A 24,262-nucleotide genomic window follows, 5' to 3' on the forward strand; every position below is an offset into this window, starting at 1 on the left:
TGCTGCGCGCGCGGCGAGACCCGGCGCCGCTTCTTCTGTCTGCAGGACGCGCAGGAGGAGGACAGCGCGCGCGCGCCCCCGCCACCGGAACCCTCGCTCCGCGCGCGTGCCCGGTGAGAGGATGCCGGAGAGATGGAGAAACTGTCCGCGAGCATCTCGGAGCTCTCGTGGAGCGCAGTGTCGCTGCCCCTGGACGCCGTGGTGGGGAAGTTCCGCCTGCCCACTCTGGTGAAGCTCAGCGCCGGTAGGCTCAGAAATAAGTACACCCTGCTTATAGCGCCTGTCTGTCTGTGTGTCTGTCTGTCTGTGTGTGTGTGTCAGTGTGTGTGTGTGTCAGTGATAGTGTTCATGCGCAAACTTCTACACCGGGTCTCTGCCTGTGTGTGTGTGTGTGTGTGTGAGCTGAAATGATGCGCTTTTTGAATAGTTTCAGCTCAGTGTCTCCACTCCACCTGCATAATAACAACTGTAACACAACACCGTCTCCTGAAACTAAAACACTGAGTTTTTTTCAAACTTTAATGACGACACAAAAATAGTTGCTGGTGAAACTCTGAGGTTTATAAGTGTAAAAAAAAAGTTATACATATAATACAGAAAATGTGTGAACATCAAAAAAAATCTTCTTTTGGAGTTTATGCAACATGGAAGTTACCAATCTCTCTGTCCTTCATAAATAAATAAATAAATAAATAAAACTTTATGTAATGAGAGATGATTTTATATCTGGCCCCAAAATGGCCATTTTTCAGTGTTATACTGTCTCTTTTTAAATGATAATTTTAAACTGCAAATGATTAATATTTCTTTATGAGTATTGATCCTTAAATAGTTTTTAGCTTTTAGAAAGCATCTGACCTGTAAAAATAGTTGCTTAAATCAGTTTTTGTTAAAAAAAAACAAAAAAAACTTAAAAAGCAAAAAATTATAATTGTAATAATTGTAATATTCTAACAATTTAGCCTTTTATAATAATACACTTTTTCATGTTTATGTCTTTTCATGTGAAATCTAAACCGTCCTAGCTTCATCTGAATGACAGTTAAGACCGTTGGAAGATTTGAATTCAAAAAAGTTCCGGACACAAAAACATAAAAGGGCATGAAACTGTGTTTCTTTTTATCTCATGAAATATAAATGTGTGTGTATATTTATACAAAAGGAAGTAAGAATCAGGAGATAAGAAGCGTTAAGTGTTATTAAAAATGGTGTTATATGATCAGATCTGAAAATTCACCTTTTCACCCATTTTTTTAGCACCAACACCATGTTTTGGCCCTGCACCTCCAGGGTCTGGGTTCGATTCCCTCCTCAGGGTCTGTGTGTGTGTGTGCACAGAGTTTGTATGTGGTTGGTGGGTTTCCTCCGGGTACTCAGTCCAAAGACATGCAGATTAATTGGCGTTCCCAAATTGCCCGTAAGAATGAGCGCTTGTGTGAATGTTGACCGGAGGTTCTGCCACGTTAGGAATAAAGACAGTGGCCACTGTTGGCCTCCATGATCCCTAGTTGATGGATGGATGGATATTTTAAGTGTAATTGTAATTAAGTTATTAAAGTAATGAATATATTAAACTGAATTACACCTATTAATATTAATAAGTTTCACAAGCAGCTACTTTTGTGTGCACAGTGTCCTCATTATGTTTCATGAAAGTTTTTTTTTTTTTTTTATTACCGCAATAGTGTAAAATTATATATTTTTTTGGTACAGCTTCTGTGTGGCTATATTTTTAAATAAAAATAAGGACTTTTAAAAGAATTATTGATTAATAAAGGTATGAAAAAATATCACTGATTCATGTTGGAATATTGATAATTGTAATAAGTAAATGACTCAGAAGCATACGTTTATACAGTTTAGTGGTTTTATATTTATCTAAACTAAACTAAATTAAACTAAATAAAAACATTTTGTAATATTTTTTTAATTATTTCCAAGGGGAAAATGTGTTTTGCAATACAAATACTTTGCCTTAAAAGCTCGCCTCCGGAATGAATTACACTTGTATGCCGACGTTTCACTGTACTGTATATACTATTCTGAAATTTATGTAGTTAAAAACTTTCACATGGATAAAAGTCTGTAGCAATATTATATTTCTAGAAATTAAAAAAAAAAAATTCTGAAGAATATCTTTTACTTGGAAGAAAAAAAGTTTAATGTTCATAGAAAGACTTTAAAGAACACTTCTCAAAAACTTATTTAATGGTGATTCGCTTCTCCAGGTTAATAATACAAATCTTTATTTATTGTCCTGTATTTTTGAAGACATTAAGGCATTATAGTGTGACGATTCAGTTTTTCAAACACATTATCAGAATCTCCAAATGATTTCTAGCTCAAAAAATGTATTTAAAATAAAAAGTTATTAAAAAAGCAGCTTGAAATTACGATTTTCTGTGATTATGATCAACAGGCCATGATGTAGAGGGGAATACATGTAAGGAGTCAATGAGAGAGACCGTACAGACATGATGTTGGGTAATATACAGACTGAACTTCTGTAAGAAAAAGGAAGCCAGTGAAAGTGGTCTTATGAGCGATGAAATAAGCGTCCCTGTTCATACCCTGCTGAGAAACCGAGTGTAACTTTAAAGGCGCGGTGTAACGCGTTTCCGAGCGAAGCTCATGGCGTAAATAGTTGCTCTGGCTCTTGGCGAAGGTGACAAAGTGGCTGTTGTGTCCCACTAGTGATGCAGAGCCTTTCATATGGAAATGTGCTGAACCGTGTCCGAGTGCTCTGCATACTAACGAGGGCAGCGACGACGGCGAGATCCGAGTTTTTCAGCGACGTGAGTCAAAAGGAGGAATGAACAGGAAAATCTGATCGTCACTAACAAAAAACAGCAGCTACTTTAAGGGATTTTTATATGCAAAAAAAAAAAAAAAAAAGGACTAGATTCTGTATCAGGAGATCATATCAGGAGCTTCCCACAGTTTATGTAATGTCACAGTACAGCTGCATTACATTATTTTCAGAATAATCGAATGTCCTTTTTTTTTTTTAGACAAAAAAAAAACCCTGAAACTAGCTCTAAGTGCGAAAGATGTCAGATTTATTATTTTTTTTCATCTCTTCTTTAAGTTCGAATGCGATGTGCAGGAATTTCTAGGTTTATGTGACCTTTAACCTTTAACCTGGTACAGATACTCTATAATCCCATCTTTTCCACAAACTCTTTAATATATCTGCACTGTTCTGTACATCGCACGGTCTGTGCTTTTACTCCCTCGTTGTTTACTATTTGTACTTTGTAAGGATGAATTAAATTAAATTTGATTATGTGCTTTGAACCATAACCTTGATGCCATACCAGCCACTGGGTTCTATGTGTAGGAAACGTCGCCGTGGCAACACTGACCACGCATGGAGGCCTGAGCCGTGTCTGTGGTGGCCATGCCGTGGCCGTGCCGTGATTGCTGTAGTGTAGTAACGTCTCATTAATAATAATTAACAATAAAGTATCCAGGGACAGCATTATGAATTCGCTAAGCTATTAATATGAGTGCAGTTAGCGTTACTGAGCGCGTGCGAAGAAACACGTGACTCTATACGGCTGGTGTACATTCACGTCTGATGGACATTGTAGGACTGGTTTTAGTTTCTTGGTCACAGCTCAGGAGATGGAGATCTCTGCATTAGAGTCTTTGTGCTGTACAGATAGTTGGGGGCGGAGCTTGTGGCTCTAAATGTTATTGATTGGTTAAAGTGTCTCGTTCAGGCTTGTGTCTGTAATTATTATATTTATATAAAACACATGTCATTCCCTCACTCACTCAACTTCTCACTCCAGTATTCAGCTCATTTTTAACTCACTCTTTTACTTACGTTTTACTTACACTCTCTCTCTCTCTCTCTCTCTCTCTCTCTTTCTCCCATCACTCACTTTCACTCAGTCTCACTCGTCATTATTGCATCACTCTCTCTCTCTCTCTCTCTCTCTCTCTCTCTCTCTCTCTCTCTCTCTCTCTCCCATCACTCACTTTCACTCAATCTCACTCGTCATTATTGCATCACTCTCTCTCTCTCTCTCTCTCTCTCTCTCTCTCAGTCACGCCGTCACACAGTCAAGGCCTCTCTCTCACTCCTTCTCTCACTTATTTCTCTCCATCATTCTCTCACTTTTCAGTCACTTTCGCACTCTAACATTCCGTCATTCCTTCCCAGTCACGTAAATCCTTACATTATTATTCAAACACACACAAAATACTGCCCCTATTTTGACCCTATGGTTGTGCGTGACCTGTAGCGTAACCTTTGACCTTTATCCAGCTCATCTCTCTCTCTCTCTCTCTCTCTCTCTTCTGTCCTTAGAGTTCTCCAGGGTTTATTTATGCTTCGTGATCATCCAGTCTCACACACACACACACACACACACACACACACACACACACACACGGCTTTATTATGGGTTGCCATAGGAGTTGATGTGTGTGTGTGTGTGTGTGTGTGTGTGTGTGTGTGTAGGTGGAATATATCACTGTGTCAGCAGACAATGGTAATTATAGACAACTGAGATGTTCAGCAGAACCTATGACTGTGTGTGTGTGTGTGTGTGAGTGTGTGCGGGTGTGTGTGCGGCTGTTTGTGTATGTGTGTGTGTGTCCATGCTCGCATGCCTCAGCCTCATTTCCTCAGTAAAAGCCTTTTTTCAAACCCGCATCAATGAAGGATTCTTTTAGCAGCTGATCAATACACTTTTCTTTCATCACAACCCCCATGTCTCTCTCTGTCTCTCAGTCTCTCTCTCTCCTTTCATCACTCCATCGCATTTCATTCATCACTCCATTGCAAGATATTTATAATCTGATCTGTGTCTCTGCCCTGTGATTGGCCCCGTGGTATTTTATAATAATAATAATAATAATAATAATGCCCTTAAGTGCTGTTTATGCAGTGGTATATGGCGTTTGTGTGTGTGTGTGTGTGTGTGTGTGTGTGTGTGTGTGTGTGTGTGTGTGTGTGTGTAAAAGAGAGAGAGACTTTTGGCTCACGTTCCCCGTTGATCCCTTTAAGGAGTGTTAGTTTCCGTAGTGATGAGTGTTCCACTGTGTTTGTGTGTGTGTGTGTGTTTTAAATCTGTTACCAAAGAAATCTCATCCGTGTTAAATTCTAACAGCTTACCACCTTACACACTTTGACCCAAAGAAATCTGGACAAAGTTTTTAAAACATTTAAAATTATAAAAATATCAAATGTTGGAACAAAATGGTGAAGCAGGCTTCAGGTACACCAGCTGGTGTTTGAGGCTCATGGACTGATGCTGGGATCACTGGTGTTAGAACTGAGGTTGGAACCTGCTGGTGTGTAGATGGCGAGAAGGTGAAAGTTGGTAGAAAGGCAGTGAGGTTGTTAGGAGACATTGGAAAGGGAATGGAGACAGTATTTCTACTACGGGGCATGTGTATGTTGGGATTAGGGGTCGAGACATGCAAGAATAGGGTTGGAATGGAATTGTGTTGGGGCACATGAGAGGGCGTGGGTATGGTATGGTATTAGGGCAAAAGGGAAAGAGTTGGGGTTGAAGAGTTGCAGTGAAGAATAAGATATAGGTTTTTCTTTTCTTGGGGTTGGGGTATGGTTTTTGGGTGTTTGGGGTTTATGCAGCATGTGGTACACAGGGTGGGTGATTGGTGGTAAAGGAAATATAGATAGAGTAGTTGTCAGCTATGAGGACTGTGGAGACGAGATAAGGATGGTTTTGGCGTATATGGGTATAGGGTTGAGTCTGGATGTTGCTATGGCACATAAGATGGTGTAGTGGTTGGGTTTGGCTGATGATGGGGTGAGGTTGTTGAAGCTTATGGGATATGGTGGAGATTGTAATAGGGCTTATAAGGATGGGGTAAAGATCATGTCAGGTCACAGGGAGACAAGGCCTCCGGATAAGTAGGGGATATGGGTAGAGCACATGGGATGGTGTGGCAAGTGCTGTTGGGGTGTGTAAAGATGAGGCTTAAAAAGAGATATAGTAGTGGATGAAGATAACAATGGTAAGGACGGATGGGGTTGATGTTGAGGTGGATTTGGATTGGGTTGGGATGGGGTAGGTCAGATTACCGGGATGATTATGAATTTGGGTTTAGAAGAATGGATGGGGAATGGTAATGCAGCAAATGAGAGTGGAGTGGTCCTATTGGGATGTATAGAGATGGGGATGGGAAAGTTGTAGTGGTTTGAAGATGTTGAGTACAAGGACATGGTGTGACCTGATTGTTCCATATTCTGCAAAGACATGGTGTGACCTGATTGTTCCACATTCTGCATAGCTTTTTTTCACATCACGGGACATAGTGGTGCAGTGGTTAGTATGGGTGCCTCTCAACCTCCAAGATGCCTCTAAACCTCCAGTGTTGGGTGTTCTACATCTTATGGATGTTAGTGGTTCTCTTTGTGCTCCTTTTTACACAATCCAAAACATGGTTTCCAAATCGCCTGGAATGTTTGGGTGAAAAAAAAATTGGGTGTGCGAATGCTTCCTGTGGCCTGTGATGGGTTGACACCCCATCCAGAGTGTCAGGGAAAAGCTCTAGGCTACCAATTAGCCCACGCAGAAAAAGTGGGATAGCGAATAAATCAATGTTCTTTATGTCTTTGTTTCTCTTTAGGTGAGAATGTTGAAGGGTTGTCCGAGGAGGATGTTGTCTTGTTACACTCATGCCGGCAGTGGACAACAGTCACCGCCCACTCTCTTGAGGAGGGACATTACGTCATTGGACCCAAGATTGACATCCCGCTGCCATATCAGGGTAAGATACGAACATGGTGGGTGGGCCCAGAAGGCACTTTAGGAGAAGTTTACTTAACCATCAGCATGAAAGTTTCTAGAATTAAGTGGCAATTCATTCCTAAGTGAAAGCTTAATTATTTTCATTTTTTATATAGAAAATTTACTTAATATATATAAAAACAACTAAAAAAACAAGCAATTGCTGTATTAGCATTAGTGTATAAAATCTACTACATGATAACTTGATGATATTGTGATAACAAACACATGGACCAAGAACTGCAACGGTCCTAGAATTGAGCCTTGAGGGACCCCATAGTGGCAGTTTTTACACCTGTGCACATTTAATCAAAACGATGATGGCACCATAAGACGTGAAATCCAGTTTTAACCTTGAACGTGGATTTATAAATAGTATGAATGAGATGACAAACATGAAGGAGAGTGGGAGAGTGTGGGAAATGGCCTTGATGCGGTGATGCTCGCTAACAGTGTATCGATTGTTCTATTAGAGCACTTAACATCACACATGTTTGCTACACTCTGTGATTTATGCCTTGTGTGTGTCTCTTTCTGGTGCTGGTGGATTGCCTCACTGGTCCTGAATGGTTATATAACCATTATAAAATATTGCCCTGCTGATATTTCTGAAACACACACACACATACACACATTCACAGAAAGAGGACATGCGGTGAGAAGGAAAGAGAAGAAGGAGGAAGATCGAATCATCATCACCATCACCATGCCATTAATACAAAATCCTACGGAAGCCATTTGAGTGTGTACCTAAGAGAGTGTGTGTGTAATGTGTCTGCGTTTGTTAGTGGGGTTTCCGGCGGCGTCGGTTATCTCATTCACAAAGACGACTTCGGCATGACTTCATCCTGACATCATTCCCACTCCGCTTAAATTCCGCTCCGAAATACCGAACTCTAAACACTCTGAAGTTCCTCTCATGGGAGCGCCGTTACCCAATATACCCGTCTCCGGCACCATGAGGTCATGTGACCAATGAGATCACCTACAAGAGTTTCCGGCGTCAATGAGACGCCAGGATGAAGTGAGAGAGCACGAGGGAGAGAGAGAGGGAGAGAGAGAAGGGGGAAGGATGAGATCATCAGTGTCCTTTAGTCTGCTATGCTGTAGACAGATGATGATGATGATGACGATGACAATGATGATGAAGGTGATGTTAATGAAAGGGGCTAAATGGTGTTGTGGTCTAACTGATGCTGATGCTGATCATGAAAAGATGATAAAGATGATAAGGAAGCTGATAGCAGTGATTGCTGATAGTACAAGTAATTAGTCAAGGATTACAGTTACGACACTGACACTGGAGACTCCTTCCATATAATATCCACAGTACCAGAGACACCTATTAGAACTAGTGCAGCAATTTTAACCAGTGCTATTGTCAGATCTGCTATTACAGAAAAGAAATAAACACCTTCTGACCAATCAGGATGCAGTATTTACTGTAGCAGGACTGGTTAGGCGATGATGATGAGGAGGAGGAGGAGGAGGATGATTACAGACAGAGTGAACAGGAAGGAGAGAGAAGGACAAGATGAGAGTAACCTAATCCACTCTTCCCTGGAGATGAGTGGAGGTTCCTGCTGCGTCTGCACACAGTTACACACACACACACACACACACACACACAGACAGTCCATCTGTTGTAGTCAACTAGCTAAACACTTTTACGTTATTCTCCATCTGCTCCCAGACAACGCACTGACCCTTGGTGTCAGTGTGTTGACTCGAACCCCGTGTTTGTGTGCGTGTATGTGTGTGTGTGTATGTGTGTGTGTGTGTGTGTAAGAGAAAGAGAGATAGATAATAAGCTGCCCATAGAGACTGGTTCTTAAATATAGACACTGAGACATCGAGACTAGAAAAAGAGATTACAAACTGTCTCCTGAACATTGCTCCCGTTGCCACACACACACACAGATTTCACATTTTTAATCCATGTTTGTGGTTATTTGGTTATGATGAAATGGCTGTTTGCTGAGCAGTAAAAAAAATGGATGGATGGATGGATGGATAGATGGATGGATGAATGGATGGATAGATAGATAGATAGATAGATAGATAGATAGATAGATAGATAGATAGATAGATATTTTAATAAAATCCAGACACTGGGATTTTTTGCATATATCACAAATCATGGTTGGCTGGTTCACACAAAATAAATAAATTAATAAACTATTTAGGGAGGCTTTTTTTTTTTTTTTTGGAAGTACACTTTGTACTTCACAGTCATGGAGATTATAATGAACGTTACGACTTCCCCGAGCACGGCTGAACTGGGTAATGACATAAACAGATGATCGAATGTAGAAAAAAATAATCAAATAACAATATGGTTTACAGTTTGCTTTTTTTTGTAATGTCTAAATCCTGTGTTTCCTGGGCCAGTACTCCTAACACTCCATTTTCTGTGTTCGTTCAGATTTGCAGGTTCTAATATTGTGTATTGTCAAATGAGTTTTTGGGAGGTGAAGAGACATCACTAAAACCCTCCTCCAGTCTGTGTGGATTTTCCTAAACTAACCTGCCGTCTTGTCCAAACTTTCTAAAGCCGTGTGTGTAGAGAACGTCGGATTGTTTAAACTTTGAGAAAGGTTCAGCAGGACCGAGTGACTGCAGGAATCTACACCAGCAGAGCCAGCCCACTGTGTGTGTGTGTGTGTGTGTGTGTGTGTGTGCACACAAATGTGTTGGCTGGGACAAAGAAGTGTTGCTAGGATACATACACCCGGGCCCCCTTGGTTTAAGAGAAGTTGTGTGTGTGTGTGTGTGTGTGTGTGTGTGTGTGTGTGTGTGTGTGTGTAAGAGAAGCGAGAAAGTAAGAGAAAAGGTGAATATGAGACGTTTCTATAGAGCTCAAGAAGAATGACGGTATCTCCCCCTCTCCGTCTCTCACTTTTTCAGCCAGTTTTGTATTTAGACTACAACGTTAAGAGATCTATCTATCTATCTATCTATCTATCTATCTATCTATCTATCTATCTATCTATCTCGATTCTTAGTCTGTATGTCTGTCCTGCCAGCATCACACAAAACTGGCCGGACAGAATCAAATGAAACTTTGTGTGTCTATATGTGTCACTCATCAGAGACAATCAACTCGATAGGTTACTGTGTATAGACAGAGTATACATAAGACACAGAAACGATGGTAATGCACTTACAAGCCACCCAAATCCTCAAGAAACAGAGACGAAAGCATGACACAGCAACTTACTCCATAAAAGGGAAAGTAGACTGCACCTTCAAAGATGTATGGATAGATCAGTGTATGTTTAATCTTACTGGGAGTAGTTTAAAACCAGTTTGACTCATATATTCTGAAACCGTGGCGTTAATAAAACGCAGTCATGTAAAGAACCACTATAAGATAAAACATGGGTTGTTATAGCAATCCATCCATCCATCCATTCATTCATCCTATGTGTAGTATGTGATACTTTGTCCCAGGTAGTGGTTCGGGTAATGGACTGAAAAATTCACTGGTTGATTAATTCAGGTTAGTTTTTAAAAAAATATATAGTTTACACTTAGAGTAACAGCAGGTAATATTTTATTCTTTGAACCTTCTCACACAAAATGATTTAATGTCAACTTAAAATCTGTAGACCAAGGTTTTATATATTGTGAATAGAACGAGCAGCCGTTTACTTGGTATCCAGTACAGTTTACTTGTCATTGAGTTTGCTGAACCGTAAGCATAACTAAGGCCAATCTGTCTTTCCTCATAAAGTATTCTCCTTCTCTCTGTAGGGAAGTTTAAGTTGCTGGATCAAGACCGGGATGTCCGGGAGCCGGTTCAGTACTTCGCGAGCGTGGAGGAAATTGCTGGAACTTTCCCCGATCGAGTGTTTGTCATGGAGCCGATCACTTTCAGCATGAAGGTCAGTGTCTGATTAATAATTATAAAGCAATTAAAGTCAGTGAACTACACAACCCCACAAAAATAATCCTCCATGATGGAAACTACAAAAGACACACCATCAGTAGTTAACCATAATTGCTGCATCTGTAATACAGAAAAAAATACTACTACTACTACCTTCTACTAATTAGAAAAAATTAGCTACAACCTTTAAGTTTTATTAACTAAGTCTCTTCAGTTTTAGGTGCTTGAAATGTATGTAGTTTTTTGTCAGGTAAATTTTGACTAAAAAACAAACTAAACTTAGATAAAACTAGACAAATTAGAATATGAATATCAGGTATAGCCTGAATAAAATAAAAAAAAATAAAAAAGCTAGCAACAATTTTGTCCAGCTTAAAGTACATTTGTAGACATCTCATAAAAAAAAAAAAAGGCCAGTAGAGTAAATTTATAATAAATGTGTTCACTATTTCCAATGCTGCCTCTGCTGTGTCTTGGATACACTCATGGCTTTCTGGTAGTTTTAGTCATGATGAAGGTTTAATTTATAACCCAAATAGCCTAAAATAAACTGTATATATGGATACAATTTTTATCTAAAACAACTTGTGACAACGTGTTGCGGGTATTTCTTTTTGGTTATTATAATATTACAATTTTCAGTTTAAAAGGTGTCAATATATGTTTTTAGCTTGGTTCTATGTTATTTTTTGTGTCGAATGACCTAGCTAGCTAGAAGCATGGCTAGCTACACTATTTTTCCACTGTGATTAAAACCGGCTTTGCTAACACTGTCTACTTTTAAACAGCATTGACTTTTACTTCATTGTGTCTGGGAGATTTGATTTGTAGTTTGTAGTTGTAGATTTGTAGTTTGTAGTTTGTTGGCTTTCTCGCGGAATATAAGTGCTGTATTTGGAGAGCGCTGTATCGGGGGAGCCAATGTTGGGTTGCTAAGTCGGTGGCTAGAATGCACTTGGTGTTCATGTTTTTGGCTGTCTAGCAACATTGGTTTTGTAATGATACACGTTCTAGAGTTCCAGAGAAAGAGAAAGTGAGTGTGTGTATGTGTGTGTGAGTCAGGTCAGCTCTTTCCACTAGTTCAGGATTTCTCACAGCCTCCTGCACTCCATGCTTTATGAATGGGATTAAGTTTCTTTAAACTCTCCACATGCGTACACATTTTAGCCAGCCGTTATTTATAACGGCTGTAATTGTGTGTGTGTGTGTGTGTATATGTTCTGCCTTCCCATGCCCGTCTCTGTGTCTGTGGAATAATGGCCTTACTGGCCAATTTACTGCAATTTCTGTTTACCAGCAATCTAAACTTTATGACCTATAATTAGGTTTTAGATGAATTTTAATTGAGTGTGGCTAAATATACTGCAGAGTCATATCTCTGTTAAGTGCCACAGTTAGCTGGGGCACAAAGATTAGTTACAGTTGAAAGTTGAAGAGATGGTTTTCCTCAAAATAAACTGTACACATCTTTTTTTTTTTACTTTACTTTACTCAATAGCTAGTCGATCTGCCAGGAAAGCCATAATTGTTACCTTCTTCTCACCGTTTTTTGCTTTAGCTCTGGTTTAAAAACATCTAAATTGAGGTCTCGCGTAACCCGGAGTGAGATGGCTGCGTAAGTTTTTTGCTCCGCTCGAGTTTGTTAATAAATCATGCTTTTTTCTCCAAATTAACTTTGTTAAGCAGACTATAAACATGTCAGGCACAACTTCTGATGAGGATTTTCCTATTTTTGCATCTACGCGTTTGCAGAAGGCTAAAGAAAAGGAGGCGAAAAGGCCTATTGTTCATGCGCCCTCGGCATATGCTAACACTAGCACAGCTGAACCGCACCTGGACATTGTGATTCGGTCAGAAATAAAGTCCAATGGATCACGTCTTGATGTAATCACAAGTCATCTGGATGGTATTGCCAACTCTGCTTCTTGCCTTCAGAATTTGTTTACCGCTCTTTCTGAAAAAGTCACTGATGCTGAATCACGCCAGGAAGAAGCTGAATGGAGGATTTCTTTTGCAAAAGATTTAGCAACAACTACGGAAAGGCAGGTGACTAACTTGAAGAGATGGTAGACCAACTGTAGTCAAAAGTAGACGACCTTGAAAATAGAGGCCGTCGAAAGAATCTGAAGATGGTGGGCCTGCCGGAGAAAGCCGAGGGCTCTGGCCCACTTTCGTCGTATCTTCAAGACATGATCCCAAAGTGGTTAGATCTGCCTGTTGAATTCCCTGTTCTGGATATTGAGATGGCTGGTCTTCCACTTTCGTGTCTGCATGATCCAAATTTAGCTCCGAGAAGCATCTTGAGTCGGTTTCCGAGGTTTACTGATAAAGAAGCGATATTGAAAGCCGCCATAAAGAAGACGATAACTCATAATGGATCAGAGCTTCGATCCTATTCGGATTTGTCAGCCGGTGTGCTGCAGAAGTGTTGTCAGTTCGGTTCTGTCGCGAAAGCTTTTGCTGCCGGTGGTTTGTATTGAGGGTTTGCCTATCCGGCTCGGCTCAGATGTCTGCATAATGGAAAGATTTGCCTGTTCAACGATCCAGACTCAGCCAATTTTGATTCTCTGGACAGTTGTCTAGGTTGTGATCACGTGACGCTCGGCGTTAAAACAAGAAGCGCATGTGTGATACATGATACTCGGTACTCGTAAACCAAGACTTGCTCGTTTTTCATGTCAAAATTTATTAAAAATCTTTGCTCGTCTTGCGGAACACTCACAAACTACGTTACTCGCAATCCATATATATATATGCCCCAAATGTGGACTGTCTTCATTTCATGTCTCATGCGATTCTAAAGTATAATCAGCTCTGCAAAAACATTTGTTTCTTAGGAGGTGATTTCAATGGCTTATTTGATGGAAATCTGGATAAATTTTCACCTCAAATTTTAATAAGTTACAAATCTTCACATACTTTACGTAACACCTGTAAAGACTTGATGGATATTTGGAGGACTGGTGGATATTTGGAGGGAGCTGCATCCTAAGGATAGAGATTATACTTTCTATTATTATATTATACTTGTGATAAAGTGGGACGCAGCCAAGGCTAGGTTGCGGGGTCACCTCATTGCTTATGCTGCCTTAAGGAAAAAACTTAAAATACAGAAAAGGAAATAATTAGAAGCTGAAATATCTTACCTGGAACAACAATATAAACGGTTGCCAAATCAAGATAATTGGATTTTATTGAATAGTGCTGGAGCCAAGCTTAACTTAGACTATACAGAACATACCAAGAAATTATTACATTACACTGAACAGCGCTACTATAAGTTTGGTAATAAACCCAGTCGACTCTTGACCTATCAGTTAAAAAATTAGCAGAGTGAAAGAACTATAAAAGCAATTAGGACATCTGCTGGCAACATGACTTTTGATTCCCAGGACATCAACACTTCTTTTTCTGATTTCTGTAGGAATCTTTATACACTGATTATCATGGATCAAATAAGAATTTGTGTAATTACTTAAATGAGATTTCTCTTCAAATGCTCCTTAAATGCCCCTTTCACCAGGGACGAAATTTGGCATGCCATTCAGTCAGTGCCATCCGGTAAAGCTCCTGGCCCAGATGGGTTTCCTATAGAGTTTTATAAGCAGCTTTGGCCTGAGCTTTGCCCTATTTTAATGCAGGTGATAAATAATCTTTTTGAAGCAAATCCTTTGCCTAAATCCTGGTCATTAGCAATTATCAGTCTGCTTCTGAAAAAAAGATCCAGGTATGGCTCAGACAATATTCAAAGAGTTCTAAATATTATAGATCACTTAAATTTCACCAAGGAATCTGCCTTCATTGTATCCCTAGACGTTAAAAGGCATTTGATAGGGTGGAATGGCCTTTTCTTTTTGCAGTCTGGCAAATATAATTAGAAAATAATTTTATTACGTAGGTCAAACTCCTGTATTCTAATCATAGAGCTCAGGTTAACACTAATAGGATGTTGTCTAATAGATTTTCAGTAGGCAGAGGTTGTCGTCAAGGCTGTCCTTTTTCACCTTTGTTATTCTCTTTGGTTATCTAACCACTGGCGGTTGCTGTGATAACTAACAGTGGTATTCATGGTATTAAAATATGTCTGGAGGAACATCATATATCTCTATACGCAGATGATGTTCTATTGTATCCTAATAACCCTGACACCCCTGCGTGATTCATACGGTAATTGAAAAATATAGAAATTTTTACTAAATCAATCTGGATAAATCTCAAGGTCTGTATATGCATGTTCCCTCTGAAGCCATCTCAAAATCACCCTTTCACTTAGCACTTTCTGGATTTTAATATTTAAGAATTAATATTACTCCTAATTTGAAAAACCTCTTTGAAGCCAATTGCTCCTTTTTGATCACAAAAATCAACCAGAATTTATCAGATTGGCCGATTCTTCCAAAATCTTTTTTTCGGCAGGATCAATATCATAAGAATAAACATCCTTCCAAGATTGAATTTCCCATTTCAAAATCTACCATGTTACTTAAATGCATTTTTTTTTCAAGAGGATTAATTTTTGCAGTATATTAAGAATTGAAATAAACCCAGACTTAAATGTTTGGTTTTATTGTAACCAAAGGAATTGCACATCATGCACATGTTAAGTTAGTTTATCTATAGATTTGATTCACGCTAGGTTGGGATTAAATCCACAAGATGCTTTCCCAGAATGTTATGTTCTCTACCATTTATTCATAATGTACAAAAAATCCAACAACTGATTTTACTGTAACAAACACTCCTTTGGTGTGGAGGGATATTAAGAAATACTTATCCATTCCAAATAAGTTGTGCTTTTAAGTCTCCAATTGCGCTTAATCTTGATTTTCCCACTTTCATATAGAGCATTAGCCTTTTGACTTGGAGGTCAAGAGGAGCGTATGAATTAGGTCACTTATTTGATGACGGCTGAAGATCATTTCAGGAGTCAAGACAGGAATTTAGTCTGCCCAGTAAAGATTTTCATAAATTCCTTTAAATACAACACTTTTTAGAGTTGCAGTTAAAACAAGGTAATATACGATTTGATCTTCCTGAAATAGAAAAAAGCTTTTCTCTTCATGTACTCTTAAAAAGATCTCTGAATTATTTGCATTGCTGTCCAATGTTGGCCCTTCGACCTTTGACTCTTTAAGGATGACATGGGAAAAAGGACTTGAGGTCTATTTTCAGTGATAAGGAGTGGCTATCTGTCTGCTTAAATATCTTTCCCAAAAGTGCTTTAATTTCGGTTTACTAAGAAAACTTTAAAAGGTATTCACAGGATTTATTTAACCCCAGTACGCCTTAATAGAATATTCTCACCTCAATCCCTTCCAGTTTGCTTATCAGTCCAATCGCTCATCCGATGATGCCATTGCTACGGCCCTTTACTCAGCGCTTACCCACCTGGAAAACAAAGACTCTTATGTTAGAATACTGTTTATGGACTTCAGCTCAGCGTTCAACAGGATCATCCCACAACAGCTCACTCACAAACTGATCCAGCTGGGGCTTAGCACCTCTCTGTGAAACCTGACTGGCAGACCTCAGGCAGTACGGGACGCCAATAACACTTCCAGCACCATCACTCTGAGCACAGGGGGCCCCCCAGGGATGTGTGCTAAGCCCCCTCCTCTTTACGCTGTTGACCCATGAGTGCACACCATTTCACAACTTCAACCTCTTCATCAATTTGGCAATTTACGGATGACACGACTGTGGTAGGTCTCATTGGCAACAAAGAAAAAATAAAAAATAGCAAAAAGTGTTCTGGCGTATTTGGTCCTCTCTCTGGAACTTTCTTGAGGGTACTCATTGACTATGCCTTTCTAAACTTGGTTTATATTTTTCATTTCTTGTGTCTCTTAAGCATTTATAGCCATTTGAATGTGTAACAAAAATTTTGTCTGTCGAGATACCTGTGCCACTGTTGTTGGTTTGTTGAAATATGTAATAAAAAAAAAAATCTAAATCATCACAGTTTGGATTTGTGGCTTTACTGTACATGGTATTGTGTAGTGTTTTAGTTATGTAGCTCACTATGTACATATTTATTTTACCATGCTCTTTTTTTATCACTAATCACTCTCTTGTTTCTCTCTCGCACTTTGTAGGTGGTGTCGGGTGAATTCAGTGAGGACAGCGAGGTGTATAACTTTTCCCTCCAGGCTGGAGATGAGCTGACTCCAATGGGCCGGGCTGAGCTGCTCTGTGTCCAGTCTGCTCGTGAGAAGTCACGCCTGGCCGCGTTGTTGCGCCGGCTGGGCAGAGTGGGCGGGCCTTCAGGACGCCCCATTCGCACCAAGCTGCCCTGTCTGATCTGCCTGAACCAGCGGACACGTGAGAGCGTCCGTCTGCCTCTGCAGTGCCGGGGCCGTTTCTGCACTCGCTCACCCCTGGAGCTGCGCATGCAGGCGGGCGAACACACTCTGCGCACTATCATCGAACGTGTGCGGCTGCCTGTCAATGTGGCTGTACCACCACATCCACCACCTCCGCCTCGCAGCCGCTACGACCAGCACACCATCCGCCAGGGCCAGCGCTACAAGCTGCTCGCCATTGTTAGTCGGACAGTGGTGCTCTGCTGTGTCCTGCGCAAACAGGAAGTGACGCCTTCTCACTTCCTTTTGCTTAATGATATGCCGCGCTTCACTCTACCTGACGGCTTGTTACGCGACGATCCTGTTTACCAGCGGGCGGTGCTCCTGAGCGCACTGCGTTGCCAGGAGACCTTCGACCCAGACGATTATTCCAGAGCTGTGCGGGAGGTAAAGGTGGACCTGACAGAGGAGTGTGTGAGCCCGCGCAGGATACGAGTGTATCCCATATTCTCACCTCAGAGACTCTCATTGTGCGTGTATGGGGGTGGGGCCATCACACCAACAACCACGCCAGGCTGCAGGGACTCGCTCGGAGACACACAAACTCCTCCTGGTGGTGAGGGAGAGAGGGAGGACACAGGGGAGGGGGAAGAGCGAGAGTACGTCACCCCTGATTGGCCTGTAGAGACACAGGAAATTCCTTACGAAGAACTTTGGACCAATCAGAGTGGAGGAAGCTATGCAGAGGTCCCGGAAAGTACCGTGAAGGCTGAGCACAACCTTATATCCTTCCATTCCACCTCATCATTGGATGGTACAGTAGGCTCCACCCATGTTGCTATGGTGCAGATGGAAGCAGGACGAGTGTCGACTCCACCCCCTGTCCCCCCCAAATCAGAAGCTGTGAGTAGACCCATGTCTTTTTCCTTTAAGAGTGAAGGAGGTATGGCATTTGTGTCAATCCCAGTTGAGGAGGCCTCTGTGGGAATTCTCAAAACAGACATTTATAAAAGATTATATACAATGGTACCTTGGCATACAAATGTAATTTGTCCCGGAGGTGAGTTCTTGAGGTAAAATTTTATATTGCCAAATGTAAATGCAGATAATCCTTTCCAACCACTTAAACACATTACCAATACAGTAAGTTCCCAACTTACGAACATTTGAGTAATGAACCTACGTTTGTATCTGCAGAAATTCGTTAAATCGCGGAAGTAGCTCACATGTACAAGAAATAGACACTGTAGTGCACCAGGTACCAATATTTACAGCTATAAGAAATAAGGCGTCAATTAATCAGTCTGGAAGCACGATAATAGAAAATGGCTGTCCAAGCCAATACAGTGGAAACTCACTTTGTCTGACTTATGAACAAATCCGACTTACAAACATGCTTCTGGAATAGAACTCGTTTGTAAGTAGGGGACAACCTGTATTATCAATTTACAACACTATAATTATATTTTTGCATATTAAAACAATCAAGCATATAGAAAAGACATGTGAATGAAGTAAAATATGTAACAAATTAAACCTTAATTTATGATTTCTCTTAGCTCCAGCTGATTTAAAAACAAAACTGAAAGCGGCACTGTTTTCTTCTTGCTAGCGCCATTGCTGACTTTCTGGGGGCTCATGGTGCTATGTCTTTACTAAATCCTGCTCAAAAAACCCCCACAAAAAATATGACGCAAACAAGTTTTGACCGGAAATATGCAGAATTGGAAGTACATGCTTTGTATGCAGAGCCAAATTTCTTGCAAAATCTTAGTTCTTAAGAAGAATGTTACCAAGTGTATTGCCGAGGTACCACTGTAATGCTGAATGACATGGCCCTAAATCCCATTATTTTACATTGTTGCCTGGAGTTCTTATTCTTAAGAATTCTCATAAAAATGGCTTGTGTAACCAGTGTCCATTTATTACATCACAGCGATTAACATTATGTGATGTTTTAATGCCGCAGTGCCACTCATCATCTACTGCAACTATGATATAGCTGTTAGCCAGAGCTTCAGTAAGGCAGATTCAGTGGTTTATTCATTAATCAATAGCTCTCCTTACACAAGATTTAAGATGTGTTTATGACCGTGCCGACTCTCTCTTTTTCCTATTCCCTTATGTCTTTTTCTTATCCTCTCTCTCTCTCTCTTTTCCTCTCGCTGTTGTTCTTTTATCTAAAGAGTCATTATAAATACCAGCAGATCACTTGAACACAGGTCAAGGCTCGTGGGAGACACACACACACACACACACACACACACACACATAGGGTCATGTATGTTCTGCTACAGTACTTCAGGACCTCTAAAGGGTCGTAAAGCTGCGCGGTTCTGGACTAAGGACTAAATAATTGATACAGCTTTTACAGGCCTAGTAATGGCCATACGCTTACGGGAAGTGAGCATGAACACACACACAGACACACATCTTTATTGAAACTTTACTGTATCATCAGCTCTATAGTAGCGATTACAGCTCTGACAACGGGAATTATGGCCTATCTGTGCCCTCTCTCTTTCTTTCTTTCTGTCTCTGTACTTCTTTTTCTTCTCCTGCTTGCTCTTGCTCCCACGCAAAGTTTCTGCTCTGTAATTTAGTTAACCAAAACACACACACACACACACACATATATATACACACACACACACACTCCCTGGTGGATCTGGACAGGAAGGCAGCGGAGGAAATACAGACAGATATTATTTAGATTAACAGACATAACAGGACTCCTCATCTATGTGAGCCAAGCCTCACAACACACACACACACACCAACCCACACACACAAGTCCTGGCATCTTTTGCCAAGCAAAAAAAAATATATAAATCCCAAGGCTCGTGTGTTATGAGGGGTTTAATATGGGGTACTGTACAAGCGCCAGACGGAGCGAGAGCAGCGCTCCAAACCTTTCCCACTTTCCCTGTGCTGCAAGTATTTCAGCTTTATCTATAAATGACCATCTGTTTTTCATTTCTTCAGTAAGTTGTGAACAAGGTTTATAGAGGGAATAAGACTCCCATGTCATTACAATATTAAATCACACTGTATAAAATTGTGTAGAAATCGTATTTTGTTACATATCAAGACTAAGAAACTGGATGTCTCATCGAGACAGAGGTGACTATTTGAAGAGATTAGTTAATGAATGTCCTTGAATTTTCTTAGCAAACTCTTCTTCTCTTTTCCCACAAGGTGAAGGAGGAGTGTCGGTTTTTAAACGCTCCTCCGGTTCCACCCCGCTGCGCTCATGTTGGAGGCCCCAACCCCAGTCCTCCAGTTCCACCCCGCTTCCCTAAAGCTTCGGCTACAAGCACACGCAGTCCAAATGTGTCCTTTTACTCCTCAGGCCTGCCGGATAGGTAAATACATGTGCACACAATAAAAATGCATCTATATACAGTCTGTTTTGTGTACATGGACAGTTGCACTTGAAATTATTCAACCCAACTCAGTTTTTGGCCAAAATTACTAACTTGCAGCTGTTTGTAATAAATCAGTGAAACAAGAACAATTTAAGTAGCTCAATGTGGTTTCTCCAAAGTCAACTCAAATGGCCCCTTTTAAGGATCACTGCAGTCTTAGAATTATTTAACCCCCTGAAGAAAATCGCTCATTAGAGCACAAATTTGTGAATCAGGTGTTGTCTCAAGCACAGATTAGGTGCATAAGGTGTACTTGATTTAGAACACATTAAATACCTGGACATTCTAGAGATCTGTTGATGGAGATGTTTGACTGCATGTCGGAAATGCAAAGTCAAGAGAGTCCATATCGTCCATAAATCTAAGAGAAGAGACCATTGTCTTGCACAAACAAGAACAAGTATATATTAAAAAAATAGCAAAGGCACTAAATGTTCCTAAAAACACAGTAGGCAGCCAATTTTGCAAGTTTAAAGCTAAGGGAACAGTGCCTACACTACCTGGACGTGAGAGAAAGAGGACCAGCTGCTACCAGATTCCTGAAGAGGCAAGTGTTGAAAAACCACTTAAGTTTCACTCTGCACTATAAGGCGCATACTGAACAATGAAGGTCAACCCAAGATGTACCTCGTTACTGACCTTAAAACACCAGAAAAGTCAACTTAACTATTGTAAAAACATATGAAAAAACACTGAAGTTTGGGAATTTGGGCTTATGAATCATGTTTGGAGAAGAAAGAATGGAGCATATGCAGAAATGTGCATCTTGCCTACAGCGAAGCATAGTGGTGCTCTGGGGCTGCTTTGCTTTTTCTGGCACTGGAAACCTGCATCGTGTAGAAGGCAAGATGGATTCAATCAAGTCAGTAATTTTGGCCAAAAAAAACTACTTTTCAATGGGGATGAAAGATTTCAAGTGCAATTGAACATATTTTAAGGGATCAACGGTAACACTGTGTAAGGGTAGATCTTTAATTACCATCTTAAAACATTTTGGAGACAACAGTTAGGAATAAACTGAGCTGTGTTTCTTTCTTTAATTCACCTATAAACACTCTGAATCCCCTGTGTCTGCCAACTCAACCAAAGTTAATCCCCCTGCTCATTATCTAGTCGATCCTTCAGCTGATGCTTCAGCTCATCCTTCAACTCATCATCTAGCCCATCCTCAAGTCCATCCCCTAGGACATCCTACAATCCATATTCCATCTCATTCTCTAGTCCAACCTACAGCTCATTCTTATCCATCCTACAGCTCATCCTCTAGTCCATCCTCCAGTTCACTGGTTCCCAACCCTGTTGCTGGAGGACACTGCCTTGCATATGTCAATGATTTTCCTGCAGCCAGCACACCTGACTAAAATACAACACTACAATATGCAGGGCAGTGGTACTAAAGGAATAAAGTTAAGAACCATTGCTTTACTTTACCCCTCATCTCATCCCCTAGTCCATCCAAAAAAATCATTTAGTTCATCATTTAGCTTATCTTTTAGTTCATCCTTAGCTCATCCTCTAGTCTATCCACTAACTCATCCTTTAATCCATACTTTAGCTCAACCCCAGTTCCCCCCTCAGCTCAACCCCTAGTTCACATCCAGATCATCCTCTAGGTTATCCTCCAGATCGTCCCCTGCTTTACCACCTAGCTCAACCTCTAGCTCAATCTTTAATCCTAGGTCACAACCACCTTTTCCTCTAGTAAATCTTCCAGATAGTCCTCAACCCCCAGCACAATCTTTAATCCTAGGTCACATCCAGCTCATCCTATAGTTCACCCCTTAGCTTGTTCTCTAGTATATCTTTTAGTTAATCCTCTAGTTTAACATCACCTCATCCTCTAGTACATCCTCCAGCTCATCCTCTAGTTCACCCCTCACCTTGTTCTCTAGTACATCTTTTAGCTAATCCTCTAGTTTAACATCACCTTATCCTCTAGTCCATCCCCCATCACATTCTCTACCATGGAGTTCACCCCAGAATATCCTCAAGTCTATCCTCTAACTTATCTTCTAGTCTATCCTCCAGCTCAGCTTCTAGTCCATTCTGCAGGCAATAATCTAGTTCACCCCCAGTTAATTCTCTACTGCACCCAAGCTCATCCAGTCATTCATTCTCCAGCTCATCCTCTAGGCCTTCCTCCAGTTTATCCAGTCTATCCTCCATCATATTGACTATTGCAGCTCTCACTTGAATCCCTAACCTATCCATCCTTATCCTCTAGTCCATTCTACAACTCAATTTATGGGCCAAAACCCATCTTAACCCCTAATTCATCACATAGCTCATCCCCTTTTCCTTACATCTCCAATTTAATCTTTCTTACTTGAACCATCCCTAAACTCAACCCTTCTCATAAGCACCCGATCTCAAACTCTAGTCCATCCATCCAGCTTTTTCCCCAATTTATCATCCAGCTCATTATTAAATCCTGAAACTATTCGTATACCTGGTTTGTCTTCTATCCCGTCAAGTAGTACTTTCCAAGGGTTACTCCCTACACCGTCTTCTGGTACATTTCTCTGCACATTCCATGGTCTGTATCTTAGTCTATTCTTTAGTCTACGAGTCCATCCCTATGTTTAGCCACTAGTGTATCCCATCATTCATCACCCAGAAGATATATCATCAACATTATAAACAAAGCATTTTTAGGTAACAGTGTTTAATTTTCTATCTGTCTTTCCCCAGCTCTGCTCCTCGTAGTGGCAGTAATTCTCCCTCTCCAGACTCCTACTCTCTGTACTGTTACCCATGCACATGGGCTGACTGTGTAACCTCTGACCCCTCCGCATCACCTGACCCTAACCAGCCCGCCCAGGCGTGCTGGTCTCACCCCCGAAGTGGTGGAGTTTTTACTTCTAACATTCTAAACACACCTTTACTTAGCACAGACACTGCACACAAAAACTACTCCACCTGTCCCCGACCACGCCCAGCTGCACAGAACCGCTTTGCCCCATTTGGAGCTCTGAACCCTTTTGCCAATCCAGGACACGCCTCCTCTGATTGGCTTGCCACGGGCCGGAAATCCCCCAATCTCATGCCTGATGTCACTAGCGCCACACCTCAGGAGTCTCAAGCCAATCAGGAAGCAAGTCCAGTTCCTCCACCCAGACCACAAAAAAGCTTAGAAGAGGAAACATCAGTGTCTTCCACGGTGAGGGGTGCGGAAGGTGGAGCCAGCCTATCATGGCGACCCCCAGTGGACCTGTGCTGGCTCTCGGTGGAGGAGGTGTCATCCTGCCTACGATTTATCGGGCTGTCGGACGATGTGATTGGCCTGTTCAGCAGAGAGAGGATTGACGGTTCAATATTCACCCAACTCACAGAAGAAATCCTGTCTGAAGACTTCAGCCTTACCAAACTGCAGGTCAAAAAGATAATGCAGTTCATCAAGGGTTGGAGACCCAAGATATAAGACACACACACACACACACACACACACACACTGTGGAGAGTAAACCCAAATGCATGATGGAAAATAAGAAATGTGCGTTTCCACAGAGGTTCGTTAGCCATTTTGAGGAGAAGAGTTACTGGGAAGAGTTACCATTTCTAGATGAGGCTCTGTTTTACAAAACACTGCACTATCTATGGTTGTTATGTAAAATAACATCAGTACAGCAAACCCTGCCATAATATTTCCTGATCTGTAAAGTGGAACTTAGGTGGAAGGAACCTAAGGAGTTTATCCAGGTTCACAAAAAGGTTTATTTGTGGTTGAACATTTAGAGTTCCTGAACAAGTTTCTGGGTTCATGAAAGGTTCATCTGGTGTACTCTACTGTACAGTTCCAGGAATTTAATCATCAGCAAGTGGGAAATAAATATGCTGGGTTTCTGTATAGTGTTCACACAGGGAAAT

General features: G+C 41.0%; 1 protein-coding gene across 1 annotated transcript; it reads left to right on the top strand.

Annotated features, from left to right (window-relative positions):
* Nucleotides 1-23,831, top strand: gareml (GRB2 associated, regulator of MAPK1-like). Its single transcript, XM_053485102.1, has 6 exons — nt 1-244; nt 6,613-6,753; nt 10,530-10,660; nt 16,761-17,870; nt 20,166-20,332; nt 23,087-23,831. Exons 1-6 carry the CDS (start codon nt 133-135, stop codon nt 23,814-23,816), a joined length of 2,391 nt encoding a protein of 796 aa, XP_053341077.1. The 5' UTR covers nt 1-132; the 3' UTR covers nt 23,817-23,831.
* Nucleotides 23,832-24,262: the final 431 nt, after the last annotated feature.

The sequence above is a fragment of the Clarias gariepinus genome, chromosome 2, assembly GCF_024256425.1.
Source record: "Clarias gariepinus isolate MV-2021 ecotype Netherlands chromosome 2, CGAR_prim_01v2, whole genome shotgun sequence".
In the NCBI taxonomy this organism is placed as follows: Eukaryota; Metazoa; Chordata; class Actinopteri; order Siluriformes; family Clariidae; genus Clarias; species Clarias gariepinus.

Bases quoted from the DNA above. Each gene is read 5' to 3' on its own strand.
- gareml (XM_053485102.1), top strand. From the start codon at position 133: ATGGAGAAACTGTCCGCGAGCATCTCGGAGCTCTCGTGGAGCGCAGTG. The intron at 245-6,612 runs GTAGGCTCAGAA...GTTTCTCTTTAG, and splicing joins TCTGGTGAAGCTCAGCGCCG to GTGAGAATGTTGAAGGGTTG. The intron at 17,871-20,165 runs GTGAGTAGACCC...TTTTCCCACAAG, and splicing joins TCCCCCCCAAATCAGAAGCT to GTGAAGGAGGAGTGTCGGTT.